This window comes from Mustela lutreola, chromosome 13 (genome assembly GCF_030435805.1).
Source record: "Mustela lutreola isolate mMusLut2 chromosome 13, mMusLut2.pri, whole genome shotgun sequence".
NCBI classification, from domain to species: Eukaryota; Metazoa; Chordata; class Mammalia; order Carnivora; family Mustelidae; genus Mustela; species Mustela lutreola.
Window position 1 is genome coordinate 2157303 of NC_081302.1, and position 22405 is coordinate 2179707.

The 22405-nt window shown below is 53.8% G+C and overlaps 1 protein-coding gene across 7 annotated transcripts in view; it reads left to right on the top strand.

Annotated features, from left to right (window-relative positions):
• Positions 1–200: 200 nt before the first annotated feature.
• ANKRD10 (ankyrin repeat domain 10) overlaps positions 201–22405 on the top strand; it is a 31755-nt gene continuing 9550 nt past the window's right edge. For 2 of the 7 annotated variants that reach the window (XR_009347125.1, XM_059144796.1), the window contains exons 1-4: positions 204–568; positions 3074–3226; positions 7257–7348; positions 18571–18806. Coding sequence is in view for 6 of the 7 variants with exons in the window: in XM_059144796.1 (XP_059000779.1) it covers positions 359–568; positions 3074–3226; positions 7257–7348; positions 18571–18806 (691 nt within the window). In the remaining variant the exon portion in view is untranslated. Of the gene's footprint in view, positions 569–3073; positions 3227–7256; positions 7349–17976; positions 18044–18570; positions 18807–22405 lie in introns of those variants that run through there. The other 5 variants (XM_059144798.1, XM_059144794.1, XM_059144795.1 and 2 more) reach the window with 5 other exon arrangements.

A 22405-nucleotide genomic window follows, 5' to 3' on the forward strand; every position in this document is an offset into this window, starting at 1 on the left:
CCCGCCCCGCTAGGCCCGAGCCCGGGCCCAGACCCCGCCTCCTACGCCAGGCGCCGGCGCCGGCGCCCCCCCTCGCCCCGCCTCGCCACGCCCCGCCTCTGGCCCAGGCCCCGCCCCCGACGCCCTAGGCCCCGCCCACAGTCCCGGCGTCCACGGGCGCCCGCCTCAGACCGGCGCCCGGCAGGCCCCGCCCCCGCCCCGCCCCTTGCGCGCGCTGCGCTGGGCTCCGCTCTGCAGCCGGCGGGACGCGGCGGCGGCGGCACTCGCGGTCCTTTGTGCTCCGGCGGCGGCCTCTCGGGTGCTCGCTGCGCGTCCTCGGCCTCTCGGTCGGGCAGCCCGAGCTCTGCGGTGCCGGACCATGTCGACGGCAGGAACGGGCGCGGGCGTGGAGGCGGGCTTCTCCAGCGAGGAGCTGCTGTCGCTCCGCTTCCCGCTGCACCGCGCCTGCCGCGACGGGGACCTGGGCGCGCTCTGCTCGCTGTTGCAGCGGACGCCGCGCGCGCAGCTGGCCGCCGAGGACTCCTTCTACGGCTGGACGCCCGTGCACTGGGCCGCGCACTTCGGCAAGGTGGGCGCGGGCGCTTTAAGGCGCCATTTTCCGCGGCTTTCCCGTGGCGGAGCGCGGGGGGCGCGGGGCCGCGGGGCCTGCCGGGAGCGCGGGGCGGAAGCGGGCGCCGCGGCCACGATGCCCCGAGGGCCCGGGCGCATGTGCGGCGGCGCAAGTTTCAAACCGCCGCCCCGCGGGCGCGTCACCCCTGGCGGAGGCGGTTGGCGCCTGCGGCGGCCTGGCTCGCGGGGCGGAGGCGCGGCCCCTCGGGGCGGGCGGGGGAGCGGCCGCGGCCGGAGTCGGGCGGCCCTCGAGCCGGCGGCCGCGGCTGAGGACTGCGGGAGTGCGGGAGTGCGGGCTTGGGCGGCCGTTCCCAGCGGCCCCCGCGGCTCCCAGAGCAGTGCCCGGCCTGGGCGACCGTGCGGCCGCGGCGCCGGCGGGAAGGGGCCGCCGCTGCCATCCGCACAGTCGGGGAGGCCGCGGGAGGGGGCCGGGGCCGCGAGACCCGCACCCTGCCCCCCCCCCGCCCCCCTGAGGTCGGGGCGACTCAGCGTCTGCGGTCCGCGTGCTGCGCGCCGACGGCCTCCGACAGGCCGGCCCGCGCGTTGCCCTCGGTCCTCGCCTGGGGCGCGACCCGGCGCGGAGGACCCGGCGCGGAGGACGGTGCGGTCCGGCGCTCGCAGCCTGGCCGCAGTGTCTCCTCGCCGTGTTACCGGCCCGGGGTGCCCGCGGGTCCCGCCGGGTGGGAGCCGGAACCGGCCCGACCGCGCCTGCCGGGGGCGGTGCAACAGGCAGGCGAGCCCCCCGAGCTCGGGGTGGCGGGTGTACTTGGGGGGGTCCCCGGAGTGGGTCAGCCGTGGCACCAGATGCCCGCAGAGGCTGTGCGGGGTCAGGCCCGCAGTGGGGCCCCAAGGTCTCGGGCGGCCCCTCCCAGCCGGGCCCGGCCCCCCTATGTACCTGCGCGAGGCCCGCCCTGTGCTGGGGCCTGGGCCGGAGCCCAGCTGGCTCGGAGCCCTTCGCGAACCCCCATCTTCCAGGCCGGCTTCCCTGACCCTTCCCGGGAACGAGGCAGTAGAGTCCCCGAGCACCCTGGCTGTCCGAGCTGTCGTGCGGAGCAGTGTCTCCTCCAGTTTCCTAAAGCCCACGGGCACCAGATCGAGGTCTGGGGAGCTCTTGATTCTGATGCCCTTTGGTTGATTTTGGACTTGAAACCCTTGTCCTTGTCACTACCGGGGGCACTTTTACCGCCCCCCCAGTACAGGAGGAACGGCGACCTGCAAAAGCCCACGGAAGGTGTGTCTCCTTACCAGCCGTCCCTCCCAGATTCTAGTTCCTGAAGCCGCAGATGGTGTTGAACCTGCGTGCCCCTGGCAGCAGAGTCCGTCTCCCACAAACGTGGGTGGCGGTGACCTGTCCCTCGCAAGGAAAGGCTGGAATTGCGGAAAGGATCAGACAGGCAGGGGGACATCAGGGTGTGGCCGTCTCTCCTTCCTCCAAGCTCGAGGGCTTTCCCACTGCTCTGTGTTTCCCCCCCACCCAGGGGAAATGGGCTGCTGCCCTCTGAGGACATGTGGGAGGAGCAGAGTCAGTGTGCGGACAGCCGGCCTCGTGGGACAGCTCTGGTTGCCGTGGGCACTTGTGGAGTGTGCAGAGCTCCTCATCGGAGGCCGGCTTATCGTCGTGCCTGGCTCCAAACTGGCATCTCACCACACGCACGGTCCCCTTCAGGCCCGTGGGCAGCACCAGCTGGGATGTGCTGTAGGCCTTTTCCTCCCCAGCCAGGGGGTGTTTGGGGCCGGGGGTGGGGGGCCGTGCACCCTCCCTCTGCACACGGGACGGGAGGATGGGCTTTGGCCGAGCTCTCCTTGGATCTGGCGTGTGTAAAGGTGTGCAGAGCGCCCTCGTGTATGGGCGAGAATGGGCTTTCACTGCAGCTGTGTCGCTTTTAATGACCAGTCACTGGTTTTGTCCTGTGGCAGGGCGCGTGAAAGTGGCAAGACCCAGTTTTTGGTGTTTTTTTTTAACGTTTTATTTATTTATTTGACAGAGATCACAAGTAGGCAAAGACAGAGGAGGGAAGTAGGCTCCCCGCTGAGCAGAGAGCCCGATGCGGGGCTCGATCCCAGGACCCTGAGATCGTGACCTGAGCCGAAAGCAGAGGCTTTAACCCACTGAGCCACCCAGGCGCCCCAAGACCCGGTTTTGATGGAAGTCTTGGAATTTCAGTCTTTGAATTTTTCGGTTGTAGGAAGAGCAGAATATTTAAACATCTGTGGCATCAGTGTTTGTGACTCCCTATTCCTGTGAACCAACTTTTTTTTTAACCAGCATAAGGAAGAATACTTTTTCTTAATGCTTTTTTAAAATTTGTATTGGGAAGGAATGACTTCTGTTGTTCCCTTAAGCAGAGAAAATGCTGGGTAACAAGAAATGCCACTTGTCCTCATCACAGACTTGAAACTGTCGGGGTAGCATGTGCAGGTGCACAACGTTGACATGTGTCGTCCCCTCCTGCCGTTTTCACAGCTGGAGTGCCTGATCCAGTTGGTGAGAGCCGGGGCCACGCTGGACGTTTCCACGACGCGCTATGCACAGACCCCTGCCCACATCGCTGCTTTCGGGGGACACCCCGGGTGCCTCCTCTGGCTGATCCAAGCCGGGGCCAGCGTTAACAAACCGGTAAGGGCGTGCCGAGGACTAATGTGGTCTTTATTGTCTGTTTCCAGTTATAATTACATGGTGTTGAGTTTTAAACGGGGGCCCTAATTAGAGTTTGATATGTTAACCTCCGGGCTAGCTGGGATTTGTGTGTACAGTCACTCGTGGCCAGGAGGCCCTTCCCGCAGTCGTGCTCTCTGCTCCGAGAGCCCTTTGGCCCCTTCCGTGACTTAGTGAGACCCGCGGCGACCCGAAGTGGTTGGTCCACATCCCTGCTGGTGACTGAAGGCGTCTGGCCCGGAGCCCAGATTTCCTGGCTCCCCTGCCCACGCAGCGGCTCGACTTCCCGTGCACATGCCGCCGTGAGACGCCCGGATGCCGGCAGAAGGGTCGGGCCGCCGTCTGCCTGCCTCGGTCAGCACGGCGGCTCCTGGCGTGGAAGTGTGCGCGCCCCCGCGTGCGCCAGCTTCTCGCGGGGCGTGTCACTGTTGCCTTCACCTCCTCGAGAAAACCTCAAGGAGAGAGTTTGGCTTCCGGGGGCTCTTGTGTGGACACGTGGGTGGGTGTAGAGGACTCGGGGGTGCGGAGGTCCCCGCGGAGATCCCGCCCCGAGGGTGGACGTGTGCAGGGGCTTGTGCCTGTGGCTCTGCAGGGCCGCCTTCAGGCCTCTCCCTCCCAGCCGCCTGCGTCTGCCTTTCCCGTCAGTAATCCTCACGGGCCTGCCCTGTGCGGAACAGCACGTTTCCTCTCTGCTTCGCCGTCTTTCCCAAGATTCACCCCTTGCTGGTGACCAGCCCCTCCCCCACGGGTCACTCAGTGGCCACCTACAGGGCAGAGCTAAGCGCTCGTCACCGTGATCGGTGTGTTCAGGGGCTGTGGCTCTCGGCCCCACATCATTCCTGCGCCAGGCACGCCTGTCACCCCTGCCCCTTCCTGCTGCTGCCTCCTCCCTGCCCTGTCCTAGCAGCGCACCGGGGCCCCCGGGGCTGGGCTGCCTTCTCACCTGGCTCTGCTCCCTGGCCTGGGGCAAGTCCTCGAGCTCCGTGTCCTTGTTAATGAAGTACGGATAGTCCATGAATGATAGGGATAGATGATATGGACCTTTAGAATATTCTGTTGGCTTTCTTTTTCTTTTTTTTTTTTTTTTAAGATTTTATGTATTTATTTGTGTGTTTGTGAGAGTATGAGCAGGTGCGGTGAGTGGTGGGGAGCAGAGGGCGAAGCGATTCCCCACTGAGCCCAGGGCGCGCGGGGCTCCATCCCAGGACCCTGAGATTAGGACCTGAGCCCGAGGCAGACGCTTCACCTCATGAGCCCCCCAGGCTCCCCTCTGGTGGTTCTGCCTTTCAGAGCATCTAAATCTAGAAGCTTTTTCTCATGTGCCCTGGGACAGCAGCCCAGTCTCTGCTCTGGACTAGGGGCTGCCGCTCTCGGTAGTCCCGTGTGGGGCCCTCTGCGCTCTGCTCCCAGCACAGGAGTCCCCAGACCCCACCCCTCCCAGCAGCCCCAAGCCCTCTGGCATCCGAGGCTGTCACCCGGGGTCACTGGGTGTCCGGGCACGGCTGCCGACAGGGTCTCGGCTGCGGTGTGCACGTCAGCTGTCCCCTTGTGTGGGGCGTGGCAGCGGGCCTGCTGGGACAGGCCCCCGCTGACCTCGGAAGTCACAGCAGCCCTTGTGTTAGCTCCCCGCCCCCCAGTGTTGACCCAGCCTGAGGTGGACGGTTCCTCGTCTCCCACACAGGCTGTTCCAGAACCAGATCCAGGATTTCCTAAACCCAACTCCGTGCGTGCTGTGTTTCTGGACCTGCCCTGGCATTTCTTCTCCTGCTTTAGTTCTGTCCACCTTCCAGTCCGTCTTCTGGCCCAGTGGTTACTGTCAGTTCATCGTTCCCGGGGCTGACAGAGACGTTTGCGGCCTCCAGACTTGACGCGAGGGGTCGCTGAGACTCAGCCTGTGCCGTCTGGACACAGAGAAAGGAAGTCCGTCTCCAGGAGATTTGTTCTCGGTGGGTCTGGCCACGCCCCCCGGGCCACAGTCCTGCAAGGATTACAGGCCACCGTCTCTTTACTCCCGTTCTAGAGTTCTAGGGTTTGGGGACACAGGTCCCTTCTCTAGCTTCTTGTAGCCAGATTAGAAGTCAGCTAGTTTCTGTAACCACCGTTCAAGGTGACCTGCCCGTCTTCAGACTCGTGGCGCAGCTCCCACTTCCCCCTGTCACTCAGTTTGCCCACAGGACTTCTGGAATCGCACTCCAAAGTCGTTGGTAGTTTTGGAATGTGACTTGCCTGGGCTGGAGACGTGAGTAATTGAAATGGCTCCTGGTCTTGCTGTCTGGGCCACGTGTTCCTCAATGCTTGTCCCTCCTCTCCCGGCCTGAGGGTGTTCTTGGAGGGCCCACGAGAGTGGGTTTGGTTTCCTCCTCTGTCCTCTGTTACTGTCCCACCGTCTTCTTGAAGTGATAGAGAGACGTGGACGTGCCTTTCTTACCCCAACGGTAGCTTTAAAACCCTTTTCTGTTTCTGGGGGGTGGGAAACGGCAGAGGCTCTGCCACCTCCCGTCAGTGCCCTCACCACTCCTCCTGGCAGTTCTCAGGTACAAGTGTCACTTGTCCTGATTCTATTCCTCCTGTCCCCTCCGCACCTGTTTGGGAGGATGGGGTACGTTTTTGCTTTGTTAAGAAGCTGAGGGGCGCCTGGGGGCTCAGTCGGTTGAGCGTCTGCCTTCAGCTCAGATCATGATCCCAGAGTCCTGGGATCGGGTCCCGCATCGGCTTCCTGCTCCACGGGGCAGCTCTTTCTCCCTCTGCCTCTCTCCCTGCTCACGCTCTCTCGCTTTCACCGCCCCCTCTAATAAATAAATAAGCCTTTAAAAAAGAATCTGAGTTCATTCACTGGATGGCTCCCCAGGTAGCCACGTGGAATTCTCTTTCTTTCTTCAGAAATGGGTTCATTCTTACTCTGAGGGCACATCCAGTCGGGCTCACACCTTCCTGTCCAGGCCCGCTGGAGTGTCTGAGGTTACGTGCTGCCGGAGAAGCAGCTGGCACGCGTCTCCTGGGCTGGCTCCCTGGGACCTGCCCGTGAGCTCGGGTGCGCGGGGGAAGGGGCTCGGCTGTGTGCTGGTTTCTGAGTGAACTGTCCTCGGGGCCATGCGCGCTGCACCCCCCCCCACACACACTTTGCTACGGGGCGGTGGGGGTGCTGCTCTGCTGCCAGGCTCGCCATCCAGGCACCGGGAGGTGTGATGACTCGGGCGCGGTGCTGCGGCGCCAGGCGGGAGGTCCTGCCCCCGTGTTCCCCACAGAAACGGCTTCTCCTTGATGGCTGCATCCCTCTCCCGCTTACAAACCCGAGCGCCTGTGAATGGCAGCGCGTTTCGGACGTTGTCCCGCTCAGACAGCGCCAACTAACTAACCCCACTGCCCTTCCCAGCGCCGCTCGGCTCCCCTGCCTTCTCCGGCCGAGCTCCGAAGCGCGGCTCCCGCGCTGCTGCGGCCTTCCTGCGGTCTGTGGGTGAAGTTGGCTGCGTGTGGCCCCAAGTCCTCTTCTGCTCATCTGTGGTCCTTTGACCTCAACCCTCCTTGTCTATAAAGTGTGGGCGTAATTAGGACTGGAGGTACGAGGGGCCCCCGTGGGCAGACCGGACGCGGAGAGCGGGACGCGGGAGAGCGGGACGCGGAGAGCGGGTGCCGGGCCTTGGCCTCCGTTCCCTTTGTTAACCTGTTAGAGGATCATTGTTCTGGGTTTTGTATACAACTCATTTGTGCTGAGCTCCGCCGTAAGATGATTTCCCGCTGTCGCTGTGGCGTGTCCGTGCTGTCGCCGCTGGAGAGGCCCCGCGACTCTCTGGTCTTGATGCAGGGATTCAGGAGAACGCGCCTCTTCCGTGGCCGACTTTGACTTTCCGCCGTGTCTCTGGCCACGTCAGATCTGACTTGCGTGGTGTTTGGTCTCCAGGACGGATGAGGTGCTCTGTCTGTGTCCGTTATCTTACTTGAAAACATCCGATTCCTGTTGGATCTGATGCCGTGTGTCCTTCTGTTGTTGCAGGACTGTGAGGGCGAGACCCCCATTCACAAGGCAGCTCGCTCCGGGAGCCTGGACTGCATCAGTGCCCTGGTGGCCAACGGGGCCCACATCGAGTAAGTGCCTTCGCGTATCTGTCCCGCAGAGACGCGGTCGGGGCGCGGTGCTCACAGGCGGCTCGTCCTGAGCAGGCGGGGCCCTCCCCCGGCGTCTCCGGTAGCGGGACAGCCCCGCGTGGTAGGTCCGCTGGCGCGGGTGCAGGCTCTGGTGCGGGCTGACGGCTGGCGGGGGGAGCTGCTTCTCGGCACCCCAGGCCTGTTGCCGCCACAGCGTGCGACGAGGGAGAAAGCAGTGAGCTAAGTACGCCAGGACCTGGCATTGCTGACTCGGCCGCTAGCGCGTCGTGTCACCACGGGCAAGTCGTCAGACTTACTCTTGCCAGTGTTCGTTTCGCAGTGAGGCCCTTGCATTGGGCTAGAACGTCTTGTCGGGCCTCTCTGGCCCAGCCCTGGCAGAGAGTTAGCTTCGCTTAGTTGCGATTTTCTCATCTCTTAGCAGATGTGAGAACCTTATGTTTTAGAGCCTGTTTTGACTCTAAATGATTTATCACTACTTGTAAAACAGAGCCATGTACATTAGAGCCTTCAGACTCCCTCTGAGCCCTTGAGGCCGGTGACATGATTATAGTCTTGTTTTATCCAGTTTACGTGAGCTAGTTACGCGTGGTTTGACGGAAAGTGTTAATGTTTCAGTGCATTAGTTTAAAGATGTGGGCTTAGGTGCAGAAGTCCTTAGCCAGCCATGGCATTAAACGTTTATTTTAGGTATTAAATTCATTTGTATTAACTTGATCTGAAAGATTGATATTGTAAACATTTTTCTCCCGCAGTTCACGGCATTAACACAATGGATGCGGTTTTTACCCTTAAGTGTTGATGTAAGCTCTAGAGCTGGATAACCTGAGTAACTATGATGTCAGCTTCTCTGTCTGGAGTGTCTTGAATATTTCTTAAAGATTAATTACAGACCCCACGCTATTCTAATTGGAAATGTGAAAATCTAGACTTTGGGAGAAGTAAAGCCCCAGAACTACCCTAGTTTAACCCTTTGGTTTCCACTTCATGGTTTTGACTCTGTTATAACAGATTCATTGAAAACGGATCCTGGGTAGCAAACCATGCAGCTTAACTAATGCCACGCATAATGCCAGGGGCTGTCTTCGGCCCCTAGGATCTTAGCTTCTGTTTCAGTTAAGTATTATGTTGTTCAGTCATTAGTTTGGGCTTGGATCTTTTATTTCCGTAGAAATCTGGTCCTGTAAGTACGCCCTGTGTTAACTGTTACATTGCAGGGCACCTCGTGATTTCGTATAGCTCTGACTTCAGGTAACGTAAAAACGCTGGATAATACGAATATGTATTATGCAATATGAGACGATTCTCAATGGATTGCTTCAAAGTGAAGTTATATGTGCATTTTTTTTAGCTGCGTTTAAATTAAAAACTCAAATCTTTAATTTTAATAACAGAAGCTTTGATTATGAAATAGAGTCATATAAGATCAGTAGTTAAATCACTTGTCATTTGTTGAAATAATAATTAGAAATTGACCTTTTTAATGACTTATTTTTCTAAACAATAGTCTAATTGATCCTGAACATTTTACTAGTACATATTAGCTCTCTTCATTTCAATGAGTAGCTTAATCCTTTGAGCCAATAAATATTTATCTCTATATCCTTTTTTTAATAGGTGTCTTTCTAAAATAAGAACCTTTTATTTACAGTTCTGTCCTTGGTTACAGGACCCTCGAGTGTCTCTTTCCCACCAAGTGTGACTGAGCCTGGCCTCGAGTGCCGGGCTGGTTTTCCTTCTCACTATGAGAGCCACTCCCTCGAGACCCTGCACTGTGGTGACTTCCCTTGCCTGAACCTTCAGATGTTTTTTAGAAGAAATATTTAGCTTGAGCCGCCTAGCCAAAAGCGATTCTTAAAATTCTAAGTCTTTGGCCTGGAGACAGAGCACAAAGAATCAATTGTATATGTGCTTACTTAGTGATTACTTAGTTTTAACATCTGGAGAAATTGCCAGTTTTGCTGGGAAGCTAATTTGTAAATTGCTTTTTGATGTCTGTTCTGTACATTTTTATAGTGTAACACTTCTAGCCTACCTACAGGGGATAGTTTGAGCCCCTCAAATTATGGTACTTAGATCTGTCCTACTTGTAGTGCTCGCATGGTAAAGAGTAGTCCTAGCTAATACAATGCCTTTTTGTTTTGTTCTGTTTTGTGTCTTAAGAGGATCGAGGGGCACAGTGTTAATTTACTTACCTAAAGTGATTTATGTTTTTTCCAGTTCACAATGAGCCAGATTATTAATTCTTCATATTACATGCTATAATGTGAACCTTTCCTTTTCCTGTGAAGAGATCGAAAGCTGTCTCCTACCAGTATTTTGTCACACTTGGTGGTGATTATTAATTTTGTTATTAATTCCTACTTTTTTTTTTTTTTTTTAACGTATCAGCTTCATAAAGTGGCCAAAATCTTAAGTTGCTGCTTTTTTTGGTCACTGGGTAGATAATGATGAGTGCAAGCGCGCCCCACGTCTGTGGCTAGAGTGGTTTGTTGTGTGACTCACTTGTCGATAGAGGCCGCATCTGCATGGTGGGGCGTGTCAGCGCTGGGCACCATGTGTAACATTTTCTAGCACCACACGTGAGTATGTTGATGGAGTTTTTTTTTTCCTTCTCTTATTTTACATCTCGAGTTTTGGTGCCAAGTTTTCTTTTTCTCGTGAGGTTTTGTTTCTGGCTTCTACGACGGTCATTGTCGTTTGTCGTTGTTGGCCTACCACGGTGCAGCTCCATGGGATGGAGCGGTGCTTCTGTGGCCGGGTCCAGTGTCTGCATACGTTAAACTACTGGAACCTCTGCAGACGCTTGTCATTCTCGGGCTTCTCCAGCACGGCCGGCACCTTTCGAGTTCTTGAAAGTGAGGTTGTCCCCGTCCTACGTTTGGCTCTTGTGACGGTCCGTCTGCTCCTGCAGCCACTGCCAAGGGCTGCCCCCTCTCAGGGGTCTGCATCAGAGGAGAGGCACGGGCTAACCTGTCAACCACCATTGCCTCTTCTTTCTTTCTGGTGATTAAATGAGTAGCAGTGTAAGAGTCTGCCTATATGATTTTGGAGAAAGCAAGAAGACTTGCTGTTTGTTTGCTGATGGCTAAGACCGTCCGAGTACTGACATGGTAAACTACAGATTCCAAGCCTCAGATTATCATTATTCTCAGTACCTGGGCATCAGTTAATTTCAGTTACTCCGTTTTCTTGACAGTAAAGTGAATGTTTCCATGTCAACCAGGTATTGAAATTGCCTTTTTTATGCCTCTGAGTAGAAATACAGGGACCAGTAGGATTTAGACTGAAACCACCGTTGGCTGGGGTTTGGGGCAGATTTGCTGGCCCATTTCGTGCCCCGCCACACGGGTGCCGGGTGCTGCTGTTGAATGAGGTCGTGGCAGAGTCTCGGAGCAGCCGATAGGAGAGCGTTTCTGTGGAAGCCACCGGTTCCATGGCGACCGGCTCTTCAGATGGGCAGCTACTGCATTCCAGCTGAACTGGTCTGACCCCGCGGACAGCTCCACCGGTCATCAGATAACGGAGAAGCCTTGGTAGCCTGACGTAAGCCGGTTCAGTGACTCGCTCTGGAAGCATCCTTCTTGCCTAATTTAGAAAACAGGCACAGTTGGCTGGAGTCACAAACATCTAAAATGTGATTTTAATGGATTTTGTTTTAATGTCACAAAAACATCTACACTACTGAACTTTGAGCCATTCTCAATGGAAATTGAGTAGGTTTAGATCAGTTTATGATTGGTGGTCATGTTTATGATCCAGCCCTGTGCGCTTACCCAGAGAGCCCTCTGGAGGCAAAACGCCCTTTAGGGCACTGCCTGCCTCGAGCACATGTCATGTCCCCTGGGGAGTTTGTTCGTAGCTCCTGCCCGAGGCCAGATGTAGCGCACGCTCCCTGTGGCAGCCGTTTCTTCACTCGTGTTTGGAATTTGTAGTTTCTTTTCGTGGGTTCACATGTTTGCCCCTCAGAATAGCAGTCTGTGGATTTTATTGGAACTGTAAATCTGAACTCGTTTCTGACTTGGGGCTCTGCATTCACACCCTCCTCCCCGAGTCTTGCCTCCCTTACCTCGGTGTCACTCCGGCAGACCTGTCCCGTCTTGCTGGTTCCTGGCTCTTTCCCTCGTGCCAGAGAAGCTGCCGGCCCGGGGCAGGAGGGGCTTCCCCAGACAGCTCTGAAGTGCTTTCCGCCCACCCAGCGCCCCGGGAGCTGTGGACGCGTGTGGAGTCTTGATTCGTCTCATAACACCTTGAGTAACATGGACTCAGATCATTGTTTAATCCCTGCTTTCCTAAACAGTGCTTTCAAGTAGCCGGTGATTTCCAAATCTCTTTTTCCTCCGCTAAATTACTGCGGGAGCCCATGAAGCCTTTGACCAGCCTCCCTGAAATGACCCTCTTCTTCTGTTTAACGTATGCAAACATGATTGGGGTTCACTTGCAGAGCAAAACTGCCCTCAGCGATGTTGACCTTGAAATGAAAACTTGGCACCAAATGTATTCAGGTAAATAGTTTAAAAAATAGTTTCTTCCTCTTGTTATCTGAAGACTGTACTTAAAGTCTTCGTAATTTAAGAGTTTGGATACCAAAGGGTTAAAAATACATGTTTTTCTTTTACTGAAGAAATTTTAGATGTTTGCTAATGTTGTCTGTACAAATGGACATTTAGTGATTTTTTTTTTTATCTTTTTTTTTTTTTTAACGATTCCATGTATTTGCTTATTTCCATCTAGGAATAGTTACTAATGTATTTGAGATTCAGCATACCAAATTTTAAAGTACCAGAATCGTGAGTGAATGGTTTTTAGTCCATACTGTGAAACTTGTGTTGAAATATTGACATATTTAAATGGGCTTCCTGCCGGAAGTGGCTGCAGGAGGAAAGGCAGCGGCGCGGAGCCACGGCGGCCCCGCGCACCGACCGCGCCTCTGCACCCCGTGTGTGTCTATGTACTTTTAATCCAAATGTTGCCTGCGAATATGTGATCCCTTATTATTTCAGTGTCCTGTGTCATGAACCATTGCCCGTTTTAAATCACAGAGAAGATTCTGAATCTGTAAAACCTACACGTGTCAATGTCTTACAGCTACGTAATTCGAATTGACTTGATTTTTTCAAGTAACCCTAGAAAGGGGGAGCACTCCATATAGAAACCGCTGAGAACTGCCACAGGTGCTTCTCCGAAAACCTTACGGTTGTGGCATTGAGTGCTCAGTATGGCTTCCTCTCTCCACACGGTTGAGGTATTTGTTGCGGTGATTGGTTTTAATGCTAATCTAGGAATTCAGATATAGAGTCTAGATTTGCATGCTTTGCTTACCCTAATTTATGATACCTACCTTTTATTTGTAACTAACAATAGTTAAGTTGAGATCAGAATTTTAACAGAAATACTATTTATAGAAAAATTGTGGCTATCTTTTCATTGTCCCATGGCATTAACAAAAAGAAAGCATCCTGAAGGAGATGTGACGGCTCAGATGCCAAACGTGATATTTTGGTGATTGCTTGATCCGTGGTTTCTCAAATTAAAGAAAAAACTGTTCCTACCGGAACGGCTTCTCGTCTCTTCCAGGGGCGTGACACTGTAAGTGGAGAACAAAGGACTAACTGGCCACCGGGGGACATTTTCTCCAGGTGCTCTAGGGAGGGCCCCTCAGTACAGGACACTTGAGTTGTCTGTTCAGAACGTCACCGCAGAAAGCACCGTATCTCAGCATTTGCGTGTTAGTCAGTAAAGCTTAAAAAAGTAACAGTTTCTTTGTCAGTTACGCAGCGGAGGCCGGAAGATCGGACTCACAGTGACGATTTTTCCGTGTCTTCCGTGTTTCCACACTGCGCTTCGGGGACAGTGCTAGGTGCCCCGGGAGGACATGGGTGGCTTGCTCTGAGATCACTTTCATAGTCTTTGAGTGTCCCAGGAGCTTCAACCCACAGGTGCCGGCGCTGTGGCAGAGTGACCCCTCCCCCAACACCCCCCCCCCCAAATTTTGATCCTGTCAACTCTTTTTTTTTTTCTTTAAGACCATTGACTTTGGAAATTCAACACACTAGACCCACTTTGAACATCAAGGTGATCGATGTCTAATTTTTAAAATCTCTGCCCAGTTTCAAAGATTTTTCAGCTGGATATCAGAGCGGGTGAATGGAGAGCTTTTAGAAACGACCTCACGGCGCGTCCACGGGGGCCCCGTCTTCCAAAATGGACAGAGGTGAATTTCGGATCACACGTAGTCTGTGTTCACCCAAGTGCATCACACCGAAGATGCGAAATTCAAAACCAGATGCTTTTTTAAAAGATTCGGCTAAAAATAATGTGTGTGTTGCCATCACTCCCCCAGTCTCCATGTCAAGTGTAGGTTTTGAGAGTGTTTGTGAATAATTTCTTCCAGGTACTTTAGAATGTTCCCTTTGGATAGCGTGTGTAGACTAGTTGAGACTGAGCCCAGCCCCACACCTGACCTTGAGAGGAGTGCGGCGCAGCCGTGCCCCACGTGCCCGTGCACACCGCAGGGTGAAACGTGCTGGGCGGGGGCGGCACCGTCGGGTGAGTGGCCAGGTTTGGTTTCGGCTCAGGTTATGAGATCAAACCCTGGGCCCCACACAGGCTTCTCACTCAGCCTGCGGTGGAGGGGATGGTCTGCTTGGGGTTCTCTCTCTGTCCTGTCCCTCCCCTGCTTGCGCACACTCAGTCTTCCTCTCTCTAAAATGAATGAAGTAAAAAGTACCGTCCAGACCTAGCACGTCACGGAGATGGAGAGCCGTCCTGCCTGCTTCCAGGTCGCAGCCACAGCCCCTGACTGGCAGGAAGGTAAGAGAGGGAGCGCAGTTTTCATTTCTGTTTCAACTCGGAACACCAAAGTTTGGTTTGATAAATGGATGGTGTGTTGTCACCAGGGTCACTGTTGCAGCTCTTGCAACAACAGAATGGAAGCACTCTGGAACGAGGTGGAAAAGCATATGTGGAAACCAGATTGAAAGAGCTGTGAGCCTCTCTTGTTAAAAAGTCCAGGTTTTGAGAACGATTCCATTTAATGATTCCTTATTCTAGTCCTCGATGTGGAAAAGTGGAAAATGTGGAAAAGTCCTCGTGTTTGAAAGTCCCCTCTGCTTACTGAGCTGTGAAAAGGTGGCTTGAGGGAGTCCGGCTGGTGAAGGCCATTTCCACGTCCCTCATCGTGAGCATCACGTGGCCTGATCCTAAGACACCAGGACTTTTTTTTTTTTTTTTTTTTTTATTTATTTGACAGAGAAAGATCACAAGTAGGCAGAGAGGCAGGCAGAGAGAGAGAGAGGAGGAAGCAGGCTCCCCACTGAGCAGAGAGCCCGATGCGGGGCTCGATCCCAGGACCCTGAGATCATGACCTGAGCCGAAGGCAGAGACTCCACCCACTGAGCCCCCCACGCACCCCGACAGCAGAACTTTTAACAGAAAACACACAAGTGGAGCAGGGGCAACCGTGCTCTCGGCGGCTTGTACTTTCCCTCTGGATATTTTTCTTGGTACTTAACATTCTGCGATTTAACCGATTTGGCAGCTTTTTAAAAGTTGTTTGTTTGAATTGAGTAGTACATAAAATTTCTAGAAAGAGAGCTTTGAGGAACCCATGGACAGACACGTTTCATAAAAAGAGGACGGGTTAGCAGGAGCGTCTTCCGGTCACGTGTTACTCAGCCCATCCCGTCTGCTGTTGGTGTGTGTGGCCCGTAAACTGAGAATGATCTGTACCCTTCTCAGTGGTTGAACAAAAATCAAAAGAATAATTATTTTGTGACAAGTTAAAATTACATGAAATTCTTGTGTCAATGTCCACGAATGACCTGGCCTTGCTCTGTTGCTCCATCTGGTCCGTGGCCGCTTTGGGGCCGAAAGGACAGACCTGAGTGGTTGTGAGCGGGCGTGTCCCAGGAGCGGGCGCCGGCAGCGTGTCGCCCTCTGAAGGGGGAGCACCTGCCTCGGGATCAGCGTGCCCCAGCGCTCCTGTGCGGGCAGTGTCTTAGCGTGCGCGCTACGGCGTAAGCAGAACAGAATTCGGGGGTCGGACGTTTGTCAGGTAGACGATGGGGGGGGTGACAGTCCGGAAGTGGGGAGGCCTGTTGGTATGCGACCGGGTCTGGTGTTTGGAGATCCTTTGGCTGGAGAAGAGCGTGAGCCCTATGTCGTGCGCAGTCAGTGCTCAGTGATAAGGGAAGGAACACACCGTTGACCCTTGAACAACGGGGGCCTGAACTGTGCACGTCCTGTCATATGTGGATTTGTTTTTATAAATACGGTACATACTGTAAATATATTTTCCTTGTGATTTCCTTACTAACAGTTTCTTTTCTCTGGCTTACTTCATTGTAAGTATATAGTATATAATACGTGTAACGTATAAAATACGTATTCATGAACACTATCTTATCAGTAGATGTTCTGGACGACAGTAGGCTCTCAGTGGTAAAGTTTTGGGGAGTCAGCAGCTCCAGGTGGGTTTGCGGCTGCACAGGGGTCGGTACCCCCCAGTCCCTCCTTGTTCAAGGGTCTGCTCATGTAGCTGGAAGTCTGTAGCTTACTGGGAGCAGAGAGAAGATAGCATGTGTCCCTGTTTCTGGTAATCCTGTAGGGACAGTGCCAGAATTATTAGCTCCTGATTAATTGTTCCACAGCCCCCTTACGTCCCAGATTCTGCTCCTTCGTCTCCTAGAATGTCTTGATCTCCCTTTTGGATCTGACTTCTCGTCCCGCCGAGGTGTGTGCAGCCCAGAGTCTGTCCGGTCTGAGCCGCGACTGTGCCTTCTTGTCTGCCCCGTCCGCACGCGGGCGCACATGGTGTGGGCTGGCCCCGGTCCTTCTGTTGAGTTTTGAATCTGTAACTCACGTGTGCGAGTGTTTGACGGTCGGGGGGGACCTTGCCTTCCTGTCGCGGGTCCCGGCACACGCCCCCACCCAAACGTGGGCCGTCCCCAGAGTCCCTGGAGGTGGGCAGCAGTCAGTGCTTGTCTTTAAGGCTGTATTTCCTTGGGAAAACAGTCTGCTTGCTATTCTGACCTGAGTCCAGTCTGGTGTTGTTTCTGAATGGAAAGTGAAGGCTTTGAGTGTGTTTTGGAAATTCTCCACAGCTGCTGTCGTGTTTTCCTCCGTGAGGTCGTGGCGGCGGATGCCGCTTCGGACCGTGTGAGCTGCTCCCCGTCATCCTCTGGGCTGCCCGAGAGTCCTCCCTTCCGTCAGCCTGGCTCCGTGTTCTCGGATGCTGGGGAGCAAGTCCCTATCTCTGTGTAGAAGAGATCATTTTATAAACTTGGCGTATGTTCCAGGTCTTCATTTTTCAAAATTTGGAAGAATTAGACTTTTTTTTCCATATGGCTACCTGTTACCGTGTCCACATTCTTTCTTTTTTTCTTTCTTCTTTTTTTTAAGATTTTATTTATTTATTTGACAGGCAGAGATCACAAGCAGGCAGAGAGGCAGGCAGAGAGAGAGGAGGAAGCAGGCTCCCCGCTGAGCAGAGAGCCTGATGCGGGGCTCGATCCCAGGACCCTTGGATGAGGACCTGAGCCGAAGGCAGAGGCTTTAACCCACTGAGCTGCCCAGACGCCCCCACATTCTTGACGGAGTAGACCTTTCTGGACGATGGCACTGGGGGCGGCCCCTGAAAATTAAAAAACTCACTCAGCTAAACACCTGGCTTACTGTTGTCCTGTCAGGAGCGTGGCAGCTTCGGAAGCTAACTGTGTGGTCACTTTATGTACGAGGAAGTGACGTAGTTCACAGTGTCCTCATGTCGGCGTTGCCTTTCCGTTTGGCTCCTCCATCACCATCAAAATAATACCCCGCTGTGGAATACTCGTTAGGGTTCCTAGACACGAAATCAGAGTGGCAGGTCTGGGCCCCAGTGGTTCTGCACTCGAGTAGGAAACTTGCTGGGTTTCTGTGATTCTCAGATCTTGTCTTTTTTATATCTGATCAAACCGAGTTTGGGCTTCGGCCTGTCTCCGACTCGTAGGATACATTTCTTTATCTTGGGCTTTAAAGAGCAGAGACGTGTTCACGGTGATCTGAAACTGTACAGGTTTCTCATTTCTCAGTTGCAGCATTAGGCGCATGAGGGCTGGAAAGGCTCGTTCTCTTCACGGTGAGAACCCCGGTCTGTCCCTGCCGGGCAGTCCTTACTCCACGTTCACGTCCATGCTGGGAGCAGGCCTTGCCATGCTGCGTCAATCACTCGGTGAGACCGCAGGCCGGTGGCCTCGCTCAGCCGAGCAGACGCGGGAGCCGGCCCCCCTCTGGTGCGCACTCTCACTCCATCGGCCTATCTCCCTGGCTTGCACTTGACCTCATGGGGCAGGGTGTTTTTCTCGTCTTGCCGTTAGTATGTAGTATTTCCTGGTGGAGGTTTACATATTTGTGGGATTGAGGTGGTTCCCTTCGCCTTCTGCCGGCACCTCCTACTTTAGTTTGTGTCTTGGCTGCTGTAGGGGACGCCAGCCTTCCATCTGTTGGCATGGCCGGCCACACGAGCTGCCGCGGTGTGCACTCTGAACAGTGATAGGACTTCCCCGCCCCGGGACGGGACCCCAGGAATCCCCCGCTCAAATGCTCCCGATGCCGGCGTCTTCCCACCGCAGGCTTTCCGGAGCGGGCCAGAGAGCCGCATCAGACCCACACACTTGGCCTCTCGCGTCTCCCCCAGTGGTAAGTTCTCTGTCGTCAGGACCTCCTTCCAGACCTCCACTTACAGTGTCACGGGCTAGTATCAAATCTGGCTTGTCGGTGCGCTGTTTTAAGGAAGCCGATCGTTACGAATGCCATGGACAATTCCAGTACATGTTTGTTTGTTATGATTTTACTCGAGCTAAAGGAATGGATTATTACAGTTATGCAGATAACGTAGAATTCAGTTCCAGGTTAAGTCTGAAGTCAGCATAAATTTAGGTTCTTCAGACTGACCTAAGAAATGATTTTGAGAAGTTGAATAGGAAGATGCCTTTTTTAAAGTTGAGCGTGTTGATTTTTAAATGCCTATCTCCCGACCTCGCTTAGCGATCACATGTGCACAAGAGCCCCGTTAGCATGGCAGCAGGACCAGAGCTCCCCCGTAAGGGAGGCTCGCGGTACCTCCGTGTCCTCTTGCCGCCCCTTGAGCTAGTCAGTCAGGTCAGCAGGAGCAGAGACAGGTGAGCGCTCGGCGGGGTGTAATTCGGTGTTTTTGTGTCACGCAGCCTGAGGAACGCCAGTGGCCTGACAGCAGCAGACATTGCTCAAACCCAGGGTTTCCAAGAGTGCACCCAGTTTCTCTTGAACCTGCAGAACTGTCACCTGAGCCGTTTCTATGATAACGGCCCCATAAACGGGGGCCATCAGAACCGATTCCCTAATCATACTAGTGCGGGAGCCAATCGCAAGAGATGCTTCGAAGATCCAGAGCCCTTTGGAGTGAAGAAGGCTCGAACTGAAGGTGAGTCCCCTTGGTGGATGGGAGGGGGGCACGCTCCTCTTTCCTGTAACTTGTGCTCTTTTTTATGGCTGGAAGTGCCTTCGAGAGGAGACCTTCGCTCGAGGGTCCTGTGCCTGGAGGAGCCTGGTGCAGTTGTGGTTTTCTCCCCCTGTGGCCCCTGGAAGATTGGCCCTTTAACCAAAGGGGAGCGGTGAGAGGGCGGTGTTGACAGCTCAGATGGAAGTGTGTGTGTGTGTGCGTGTGTGCGTGCCTTTGTGCACACCCAGGGTCTTCTGCCGCTCTTTCCTGTACCTGTTTGAAATATAACTATTAAAAAAATCCGCCACCATGCCTGATTTTTTTTGTTTGCTTCCTCTGAATGTCCCTGAGCCTATGAATAACATTGCTGGTCTGGTAGCAAAACACGGTCTCACATCTGGGCAGGGAGAGGTTTGCCTCGGCTGGTCTCCGCACCCGCAGGACGGGGTGTGTGTCGTGGCGAGACCCGAGGATACGCCTGGAAGGTGAGTGAGTTGTGAGTGAGTTATCCGTGTTGTCCACCGTTTTATCTCCAGGTTACTTCGGAGTTCACGGTGAAGCAGAGTCACTGGTCAGGCTCCGATGAAAACAGCTCCCCTTCACCTAGAGAAAGATGTGTGTGTGCGCAGCTGTCTGTAAGAGATCTTACAGGACAGACCGCTGGCCGGGCAAGAGTATTTAACACAGCGACACAGACAGGGACACACAGAGGTGGCAGTGAAAAGTAACCACGTTGAAATCAGGAGCTCGGGTAAGAGAGCTGAGGATAAGGACAAAGCTGTGCGCTTTGATTAAAAAAACAAAAAGCCATGCCAGGAGAGGAGGAAGACCTGGACGGCTGGAGGCCTCCGTTGCCTGCACCCCGCGGGGTTGGCGGGGTCCTCTTTCCAGTGCTGCACGTTTTCAGTCTGTCCGGACAGTGTTTGGATGAAAATGGATTTCTTTGACTCTAAAGTTGAGAAAATTGTTTTACTGCTTTTAAATACTTAGTGACTAGGGGAACTTCGGACTTTTTTTGTGTGGAAATGAATGTATGAACTTGAGGTGGTGGTTTAAGAAACTCCTGGCTTCTGTGAGTCCCAGAACTCTCCAAGAATGCCGGAAGGGCGCAAGCACGAACACACGGGCGGGTGTCCGCCCTCGCGGGGCCTGAACCGTGAGCTGTCGTCCAGCACGGTCACTGATGTGTACGTGTTCCGGCCGAGTCTTTCCTAATGTACTTTAAAAGCCCTCTAAGAGCGTCCACTTTTTTAAAATAGCCTTTCTTGTCCGCTTCATGCCTGGTTTCGTATTTTGGAATGACGCAAAGTGTTGGCCTCATGGGCCCTCGGGCAGCAGACCGGTATGTGTCCATGTGCACGTATGCTGGTTCACAGCAGAAATCTTGGATTCTGCTAGTCGGCTAAGATGGATGTCCCTGGACGTTCTAACAAGACTCAAACATGGGCCAAAGAGTTTTTCCAACCAGGCTTTGCCGCACTCAGGTCCGTCGGATCTGCCCTGAAGAGACCGGAATGTACGTTTCCTAGACCGCGTCACCACGCAGACGGATCCGAAGAATCGGGCGGGTGGGTAGATGTGGGGGAGGGGGGGTTATCTCCCTCCAGGCGGGTTTGTTTTGGCCGACAGCGTGAGAGATGCACGTTTTGCCCCTGAGACTCCCCGGGCAGCCCGTTCCCGCTCCTCGGCCGGGGCCTGGGCTTTGAGGCATGTGGCCCTGAGGCTGGGCTGGGCTGCCCGCCCCGGCGGAGGTCCCATCCATCCGCCATCGCGGGAGACCTCTGAGCTGGGCCATCCTCGCTCCCGTCCCGCAGGCAGTGCTGGTCCCAGGCAGTGTCTCCCACAGCCCTGAGCGTGTGCGTGTGTCTCTGGTCATGGCTGTGGGAGCACGGACGGGCCTGCAGCCTGCGCCTCTTTCCTCGGGGGGCGGGGGCTGTGAGTGGCGATGACCGCTTTCACTTTATCATGACGTGCTCGCCGTGAGTGGGGGCTGGGGCGTGGGTCTCATGACTTGGCCCCAGCTGCCTGGGTCTTCGGAAGGAAGTTGTGTCTGCCTGTGCGAGGACTTCTGCCCCGGGCTCGGGTTCCAGTAGACGATTCACGATACGTTGTTGTAGTTCATTTCCACTTTATATCTGGCATCTCGTTTTGATTTGCTATTTAAATGTCTGAGCTTCAGGTTTTGCTCATTCTGAATTATTCATTTTGCAAACAAGTTTTTGGCTCTCACACCAGAGTAAAAATAAGCATTTTTTCCTTACCCAACACATGCATATAAAATACTTTTGAATAACTTCCCATGTCAACATATTTAAAAGAGTTTAAAATTTTCTGTCTCCCTTCATTCTTCCCCAGGTACAAGTTAGGCTTTTCAGGGCCAGGAGTTCTGGGCTCTGTGAAGGCCTAGCTTAGACCTTATCAGTGAGATTCAGGCCAGTCTTTCTGCAACTAAAGAACCACACACACTCCTGTTTTTAATGTGCATTTTATGTTCATAAAACTTATTTCCAGAAGTTTTTCTGGCTAAGCCAACTTTTTAAGTGTGCCTTGCGAATTTATTTTTTTTTTAACTTTTTTTTTTTTACTTTGGAATCCTGAGACAAAGTTCCCTACTCTTCTCCACAGAAAGTGGCCTCTGTCCCTGCTTCCACTAAACTGTTTTCAGATGTTTTAATGTCATTGGTGTGATTTCCCTTGGAAACTACGGATGGAAAAGAACTTGAAGGATTAATGACGCTGCTGCCTGACCGTCTGCTGCACTGGGGGGTGGGCTGAGCCTCGGGCGGGTCCTATGTGACATGCCCCCGCCCCAGCATTCACACCAGCAACCCCTCCACCCTGGTCAGAGCGTGGACCTAGTCCCTGGGGCTGTGAACTCGAGCATAAAGTCAAGTCCAAAGTCACTTCAGCGGTTGATCCTAACTAAAAGTATTTTGGCATAAGATCGGGTTTTGTTCATTTGGGGTGGCACAAGGAAGCACGAGTATGTACATGAGTTTCGGTGTGTTTTCCCCCCATTTATCAACCATTGGCTCGAGGTCAGATGACAGGTGTCCTTCAGTGACAGCTGCTCGGTAACGTTCTGTTAGTGTTTCTGTTAACCTTCAGGAGTAACAGTCCCGTTACCCGTGTGTGTGGTCCTTGGAAACCCGCCCAGATACCAGGGAGACTGGTTGGGAAGAATGCCCGTCCTACCCATGGGAGACGCTTCCCTCTTCTTTTAATCAGGAGTTGCTTTGGCTGCAGCTCCCGTGTCGGGAGCAAGGAGGGGCAGCGTGATCTGTAGACTGAGCCAGCGACCAGGGTTTTGTGACTGGGAACAGTTGCCATAGGAAGGAGCCTGTGTTGATACTAGATCTCGTTAAATCAGTTTTTAATTCAGAAGGATATAGTACTGATCTTAGAATTTCATACATAATGTATAGGTATTTAACTTAAAAAACACCTTTTAGGAAAACTACAGCATTATGGTCCTGTTTAAAATCAGCAATGAGAAGTTTCTCGGCACACCTTCCCCTGGATAAGCTTCACATTAAACAATGTGCACTCTGGTCTTCAGTATCCGTCCGGACCACAGCGGG